This window comes from Antechinus flavipes, chromosome 3 (genome assembly GCF_016432865.1).
Source record: "Antechinus flavipes isolate AdamAnt ecotype Samford, QLD, Australia chromosome 3, AdamAnt_v2, whole genome shotgun sequence".
NCBI classification, from domain to species: Eukaryota; Metazoa; Chordata; class Mammalia; order Dasyuromorphia; family Dasyuridae; genus Antechinus; species Antechinus flavipes.
Window position 1 is genome coordinate 622,177,190 of NC_067400.1, and position 8,981 is coordinate 622,186,170.

The following is an 8,981-nucleotide window of genomic DNA, read 5'->3' on the forward strand; positions in this document are numbered from 1 at the left end:
TTCTTCAGTTTTGTTCAGCAGAATATGTACAGGAGTGAAGGTAGTAAATGATGAATGAAAACAATAAAACATGGGAAAGAAGAGAACAGTGTGTACTCTGTACAATCCATATTATTAAATACCATGAATGAACATAGAAAGGATATAAAGCCCAAGGTCCTAAAGATTTCATGTTGTATTAGATACACAAGAGAGAGTAAGTTGGTTCATGACATAGGAAAAACAGAATTAGAATAAGTTGAAGGATAAATTCTTAATATCAAGATATATACAAATATGAGTATATATTATATAAAAGGGCTTTAGAATATTGGATAGATTATCAAATATTTATGATTTAGCATGCTGAAAAAAACTCATAAGATATAAAGTCACAGAAGGGTCATGTTATATATCAGTAGTGAGATAAAGTCACATATCAACCAATAATTCTGAAACCTAGATAAGTGTATTCATTGGTTCAAAGGGAAAACCTAAGATCATCGGCAATCACACCATCACAACCATATTTCCTATATATTCAGGATAAAATTATTTCTTTTGCCAGTAAGATGAAAGAGAAAGAGAGAGAGACAAAAAGAGAGAGAGAGAGAGAAAGAGAGAGAGAGAGACAGACAGACAGAAAGAGAGAGAGAGAGAGAGAGAGAGAGAGAGAGAGAGAGAGAGAGAGAGAGAGAATTTGTGTCCTGTTGCTTTCTGAGAGTAAACCCTGGAGCAGTTGGATTTCAGATAGTTGGCCAGTGAGGAATTCCCTGACACAATCCACATGTAATATTGAGAAAAATGGAGTCTGATAGTATGTGATTAAGAAAGATTTTTGCTGTGAATCACAGAAATTTTAAACTAGCTTAAAATATTTTAATACTTGGTTGCTACCCTCTACATATGAGATCATTGTGCAATGGAAATACTGAAACATGAATCAAGAATATATTTCTTAGTCTAAATTGAAGTAAAATTCATGTGACAAATTTATAACAAATAAATAGAATGACCAATAGAATTTCCCGGGAGAGCCACATATGTAGTTGTTTGAATTGATTTCATTGTATATTTAAAAGTAGCAAGAATAATCATTTGTTGTGTCAAATCCCAAAATGCATGAATACTATTTAGGATAATTTCCACACATTTCTAATAGGTCATCAATGGACATAAAATCTGATTTTAAATAAATATTAATTTCTGTGCACAAGCACCTTTCCTAAAACCTTCTTCAGGGCACATAAGACATCTTTATTTCTGAGACTATAGATGATAGGGTTGAGCATAGGAGTAAGAATGGTATATAAGATGGCTAAGACCTTGTCCTGACCTGGAGTGTGATATGATCTTGGTCTCATATATGTAAAAATACATGGCCCATAGTACATGATAACCACAACCAGATGGGAGGAACAAGTGGAGAAGGCTTTTTTCTGGGCCTCCATAGATTTAATGTGAAGCACAGTACGGAGAATCTGACAATAAGAGGCAAGAATGATGGAAAAGGGAGTGAGGAGGAAAACTACACCACTCACATTGACTCCTCCTTCATAGTGCGATGTGTCAACACAGGAGAGTTTCAACATGGCTGGGACTTCACAGAAGAAGTGGTCAATGGCTCTTGTGCCACAAAAAGGGAGGTGCAGTACATAAGTTGTGTGAATTGTAGAGTTGATGGTTCCCACAAGCCAGCATCCTGCAGCCAGAAGGACACTGATCCGATGGCTCATGAGGATGGGGTAATGCAGTGGGCGGCAGATAGCTACATAGCGATCATAGGACATGGCTGAGAGAAGAAGGCATTCAGAACCCAAAAAAATTAGGGAGAAGAAAACCTGCACTCCACAACCTGCAAATGAGATGGACTTCCTGCCTGATATGAAGTTGCTGGCCATCTTGGGAACAATGTTGGAGATGTGCAATATATCCATAAAGGAGAGATGGCTGAGAAGAAAATACATTGGAGTGTGGAGCCAGATCTCAAAGCGAATCAGAAGAATCAAAACTGTATTTCCTGTAATTGCTACCATAAAAATGATGAGAATAAGTGTTAAGAATAGGAATCCATACTGGTTTTGATGCAATAATCCTAAAAGAATGAAATCTTTAGGAAAAGTCTGATTCTTTTCTTCCCACATCGGTATTATTTCACTTTTTCTACCTAAAGTCCAAAAAAAAAGGTTTTAGAAAAAGAATATTGGATAAATACAAAGACCAAAACTGAGTCTGTGGCTAAAAATCATTACTATCATAAAAATCAGTTCATTTTCTTAGGTCAATAAATTTCAATTCAAAGAAATAAATCAAATGAATCACTTGAATTAACTGAGACTTTGAGATGATCAATTCATGGTTCAGGTGCTGAAAAAAATGGCTCATCTTCATTCATGATCCTTTCCTAGATGATTTCTTATTTTGATAGGTCAACAGGAAACTGATGTAGCCTTTCAAGGCCTGGTTTTTCCTCCTAATTGAAGAGCAAGAAACACATTCCGATGCAATGAAGAGATCAAAAATTAATGGAACTTTGGGAGGAGAACTATTTGTAAAATAACTGTCTTTTTCATAATAGCAAGGATTGAAATTTTCTTCAAGAAAGTGATATTTTTTCTTCCAAATATCTTAAAATTGAGTCCTTTTTTTTTTTTTTTTACAAAATAAATGAGATTCCTATGGCTAATATGGTCTTTTGAATGACGTTTATGATTTCAACTAATATTTACATAATGCTTATGATGTTCCAGGCATTTAATTAACTGATTTATAGTTAGTGTGTCTTTTTACCTTCACAACAATTCTGAAAGATGAAATTTTATGCTACTTTTACAGATAGTGAAATTAGGGGAAACAGAAGTTAAAAAATTGAATTGCACCAGATCACACAACTAATAAGTATCTGAGGCTAGATTTTAACTGAGGTTTTCTTGACTCTAGGCCTAGCACTATTTACTCTATCAATTACCAACTCTATTCAAGGGACCACAATTGTGTAAAAGGAAATCTCGTTGGAAATTTCTACACTAAGATTAAGTGCTTTCATAACATAATTGCTTCCAACATGTGTTGTTGGTCTAGTTTGGCCTCTCTTCCCATATTCACCTTCTTGATTGTCATTTACAATGTACATTTCCTCTCATGTAAATTGTTTCTTCTAATAAATTATAGGATTGACTATTGGTAGGTTTTTTATTATCAGTCACTTTACATCAATTAAATGGTAGTTATTTTTATTTTATTTTGGTGATTCTATTTGGTTTCTACCATATCTCACATCTACCAATTATCTTTTCAATTATTAATGACATTTTGACATAATGTTTTCACAAAGTCAGTAGTCTTTGATCTTTGTATTCTTTACTCATAAAGCACATTTCCCCAACATATGCCCATTAATCTCCTTTTGCACTGAATTGGATAAGTATTAAAACTTATGTTAGCTTATTTAAGATTGTTGATATCCATCCTTACAAAGCAGTGTCACCCTTTCAACCAACCTTATCAATCTCTTACCCAAACTATTAAATTTTACCTTAATAACATCTCTTGCATATGTTTCCTTCTCATTTCTGACACTGCTACTACCATGAGGAAGGCCATCATCATCTTATGCTTAAACTATTATAATTGATTCATTATTGTATTGATCATGATTCTTAAGTTTTTCAAAGTTATTCTCCTTTACAATGAATTTATTGTATCAATTGTTCTCCTGTGTAGACTCGGTCCTATCTTTTTCAGTTTATGCATATCCTCCCACATTTCTCTGAATGCACACCTTCCACTGTTTTATGATGAATTAATATTGTTATGTTCTTCTGCCTTAAAAACATGACAGGTCTGAGATAGATAGGTAGATGGATAAATAAGTAGAAATCCCAGCCCTCTAAACTGCTTAGGTTAAAGAAACTGGAAATTACTGATGCTAAAATTGATCAATGGTTTAAAAAAATCAGGCAGATATAAATGATTATATTCAATGTATAAATAGTAAAATAGATTGATTATACCCATCATCTATACATTTACAACTGCTAACCTCCCAATTCTGGAAATATGGTCTCACACTATAATTTTCTTAAAGTGGCCACGAGGGAGCTCACATTTTCCTTTCTCCCATATCTCTCTCTCTGTGTCCCTGTCTGTCTGTCTCACACTCTCACATACAGAAAAATAGGTGAGATATGATGAGAAAATAGATTCACCTAGTTTATTTTATATTTTATAAAATGAGATGAGACCTCAGGTTTTGTTTGTTAATTAATGAGAAATATTTCACTCTGAATGATTTACGAGGAGATATTATACATTCTTTAGTCACCTTAGAACCAGGAATGATAATAAATAATAAAATGAGCCAGTAGAAGGAACATGGGTGTCTATTGATGGTATTAACAAAATGCTCACCATATTCATATGATCTATCAGTTTTGGAACCCTGTCAAAAATGAGACTAAGGTAATCCTAGTGTAATTTACCCTTTATAGTGTCATTTTGATTCTTTGTGATCCTTTATTTCTTTTTCTAGACTTTCATTGAATAATATATAATTCTCATTGAGATAAAAATGTTTACATATATATGTAAATAGAAAATGATATATGTGTATATGTAATATATACAGACCTAACATTGCATGTGTATATATGTAATATATACATTTATACATGCATACATACACATATATTTTAAAATGTCTTCTGGAACTGAAGTTAAGGTTATACTTTCATATTCTATTTCATTGTTTTGAAAATTTGTTTAACATTTGCCATCCTCCAATTCTTTGGTACTTATTCAATTCATTGCAATCTTTCAAATGTCACTGGCAGGTATTCAACAATTAACATCTGTCAGTTCTTTATGTAGCTGATGATACTGGTCATTGGAGAGGCACCAGTGCATAGTGGAAATATAATCTCAAATACTATCTCTTTCATGACACTAACTATCCATCTCATCCTCTGCTGACTTCTTTTCCTTTTGTCTTCAATATTTTTTCCAAAATAGCATTCTCTCATTATGTGGTCAAAAAATGTAAACTTTAACTTCAGTATTTAGCTTTCTTGTAAATAGCCTGAATTAATTTCCTTGAATATTCACTGATTTGATCTCCTTAGTGTCCTGGAGTCTCTCAAAAGTCTTCTCTAGCACCACAGTTCAAAAGCTTCAATTCTCTGGCTCTTAACTCTCTCCTTATAATTCAACTCTCATTGTCATGCATTGTTAATGGAAAAACCACAGCTTTGTCATATTTATCCACTGGAGAAGGGAAGAACAAACCACTCCAGTACTTTTGCCAAGAAAATGCCCTGGACAATGTTAAAATGATTTCAATATTATGTATGATTATCTAAGTTTAATTGAAGTCATGAAGAGTTATCTCTTACTATACTATTTCTTCACTGACTAATAAAACACTTGTGGTTAACTTATATTCTTTTTAGCACTAAAGTCATCATCCTTGGCAGAAAAAAAGAAGCCAAATATACATTGAGCAGCTCTCACTTCTCTCCCTTATCAGTGCTTATCATCTCAACCTTATTGAGCAGTTGTCTTTTACTTTCTTTTATATTGCTTCCCATTCAAAATAGTTAAAAGAACTCTCTTAACTGCTTTCCTCTGAAACTGTAGCTTATTTCTTTTCCTTTAAAAACACAGTAAATTCAGTGTCTTACCTTACATACGTCTCAAAAAGTACCTTGGAGAGTGTCTTTCAACAAAAATCACTGGCATAAAAAAAAAAAGGAAACTGATTTTAGATACTTCTTTTTCATTGTCAACTTCTAAAACTAAAAATCAGCCACATTCACATTTGAGGTAAATAGCCTTCTCATAATGCAATGTTTTTCTACACTTGGTGCCCCTCTGCTATCATTGTCTTAGGCAACTGTACTCTTAAAATTTATTATTTTTACCCCTTGTTAAAAATCTGCTTTCAAGGGAGACTCTCTAAGTCATTTGTGAAAAAGCATACATAAGTATTAGTTGAAAAATCACCCTTAGGGTTATTTATACACTCCTTAAAAATTATGTAGGAAGAAGATAGAAATTGTATTCTACTGGAGGATTAATCCCACATTTTGGATCTTCAACAATGTTCCATGAAACATTGAAATGAAAAGTAATTTTTAAATATTCAGTAAGTGTCCTAGGTTCTGGAGACAAGTTTTTTGGGATATTTGAGAGGCCACTGAATTTGTAGTCAGTAAGAGCTGGATTCAAAAACCCTGTCAAAACCATATTAGTTTTGTTATTCTAGAAAAACCATTTCACTTTGCTACATATCAGTTATAAATTTAAATTATAAATCTTAATTGTAAAATTAGCAAAATTAAGTAAAATAAGTAAAATTAAGGCATTAGACTCAGCTTCTTCCAGTTTTAAGTCTCTGATCCTAACTTGACCAAATTAATCAGGGAATCCAACCAAATAAATACCACTAGTATATTTGAACTTGTGGTTGTTTAACCACACTACAATCCACCAAGCCTGATTCCAAGTAGGCCACTCTAGTACTAAGAATTATCCAAAATCATTTCTGGGTTTTAAATATTTCTGTCGAGATCAGCTCTTCTCTCTTAGGTTGAGCCAGGCTACATTTGATTAGAATGTCTACTTGCTCAATCTACTTGGGTGACTAATAAAAGCACTATCTTGTGCTTTTTCAACCTCTCAATTCCTTTTCTGATTGCTATCATAACCTTAGACTTGATCTAGAGAATTTTAAAGAAACAATGGCTTTGATTCGTGAATTGAAATAAACAATATCTTGTTTCTAGAGTTATTAATTCAGCAGACTCAAACCTTGTAATCCCCACTATTGATAAAATATTTAAGGTCCCTAGTAACCTGGTCCTAATCTTTTTATCCAGTCCCACTTCATGGTACTCTCCTTAAAAGTCCTCTACATTGTCAAGCAGTTCAAATCATCAGACAGTTCTTAGGGGGCTGCTCAAAATCATTAGATTGTGGAGTTCCTCAAGGATAGACTATCATTTCCTTTTCTTCAGATATCCAATGCTTACCCCAGTGCCTAACACATAGTAGGCACTTAATAAATGATTATTGATTGACTATTGCATATTATAATAACATTATAAACCACACAAGTGAATAACTACCCACTCCCACAGCACAGTTATTTAATTATATGCTCTTTGTGTTCAGTGAAAAATATGACTTTGAGCACCTAAACTTATCCAGAACATTCACTTAATACAAATATTTTGTAATTTTATCATTCAATAAAAATGCTCTTTGAGTTAGGTTTTTTAGGTAATCATAGCTCAGTCTGGGTTCAGCTGAATAATTCAAAGAATAACCATCCACTTTCCTAAACCACATATTTTACCACCTTCCCTTATCTGGAACATCTCATATTATTAAAATCTTAGTCAACAGACAAACAGAATTCTTTTCTTTATGCCTTCAACAAACATTAGTTAATCAAATGATGGTTTCTAGTCTAATAGGGAAGATATTCATTAGCAATCAGCCTAACATTTATCACTAGACAGAGTTAGATCTATCCTCTTCTATAGAGAAAACAATTCTCCATCCCTTCCACAAATATATTCATTAAAAGGAAATAAAAAACAAAAGAAACAATCAAACTGGTAGAAAGGCTTACTTAATGTCTGATAAAAGAAGCATGTACTTTGCTATCTCCTGATCAAAAAACAATGAGAAGGTAATACCTAAATATTGCTCTATTTTTCTATTCTTATCTCTTCTTCTGATCTATCTGATCTTTTGCACACTCACCTCTGATCATTCCAGAAAACAGAATATAATGAATACAAATATATAATTCATGTAAAAAATGACTTTCAGGGGCTCTGTGTAGCTCCTCACAATACCTGCAGAGCTGGAATTAGAGATACTCTAGGCTAAAACTTGCTAACGTGATGCATAATCATTTTAGGGAAAGTATTTTAGTTTAAAAGAAGGAAGAAATGTCAAATAATGAATACTGTGGAATAATGGCAGGATTTACTTTAATGAGAGCAAGGGCAGAGGAGGACTTCTAAGATGACTCCTAAGATCCACCCCAAATCTAAATCAATGGTTTTAGGATTCTGTGGGAGGTAACATGGTATATTAGCACAAGAATCATGAAGACTGAGGTTCAAGCCAGGCAACAGGCCTGTTGTGTTACCGAAGACTATTCATTTATCCTCTCTGTATTTCAGTGTTTTCATCTACAAAATGGTGATAATTAAAACAACTACCTCACATTCGCTGTTAAGATCAAGTGAGATAAGAATGTGAAGAGTCAGTTAACAATTAATTTTTAAAAACTCATTACAAGGTATCTGGTATTGAAAGCATTATAAATTTTGAAATAATTAAAATAATTTTTGTTGTTTTTGCTATGGTTATTCTTATCCTGTATTCTGATTTTTGTAAAAATTCAAGAATGGAACCCAAAAATCAACATACTCAGTATCCTAGGTCCTGGAATGCCCTCATTCTTACTTGCATCTGTAGACGTTCCAACACTTTTAGGAGATTCTTTGCCATCTACAAAAGACACAATCATTTAACTCTAAAAGCAATAAGAAAATCATGAAACAAATAAAAATTTATATTTCCAACCTACTTTTTACTAACTTGCCTGGTCACTGTACTCAAAATGATCTGGCGGAAAAGCAGCCTGAGAATCGAGAAAGTGAAGAGTGATGCTGTCTCTTTATTACTTTCCAATGTAATGTCCAAGGATGCATAAAATATAAGATGCTATTGCTGAAGCAAATACTTGTAGCCCTTCAGAGAATCCCTTTGCCTGGTTATCTCTCTTAGGTTTTACAGAATAATTAAATATTTTTCTGTAGAATTGTGGGTGATTCACCCAAGAGAATTGTGAGGATTGATTGGAAGAGGTCAAATGGGAAGACCAAAGACCTTCTGTTCATGTTAAGTAAGGACTGGGCTTGCAGGGAGAACCTCAAAGTTCATTCCATTTAACAAGGCTTTAAAATTTACAAATATAATCTGAT

At 33.1% G+C, this 8,981-nt stretch overlaps 1 protein-coding gene across 1 annotated transcript; it reads right to left on the reverse strand.

Annotated features, from left to right (window-relative positions):
* Window positions 1–1,178: 1,178 nt before the first annotated feature.
* On the reverse strand, window positions 1,179–2,126 carry LOC127558223 (olfactory receptor 2AJ1-like). The gene has a single exon (XM_051991450.1). It carries the CDS (start codon window positions 2,121–2,123, stop codon window positions 1,179–1,181), a length of 945 nt encoding a protein of 314 aa, XP_051847410.1. The 5' UTR covers window positions 2,124–2,126.
* Window positions 2,127–8,981: the final 6,855 nt, after the last annotated feature.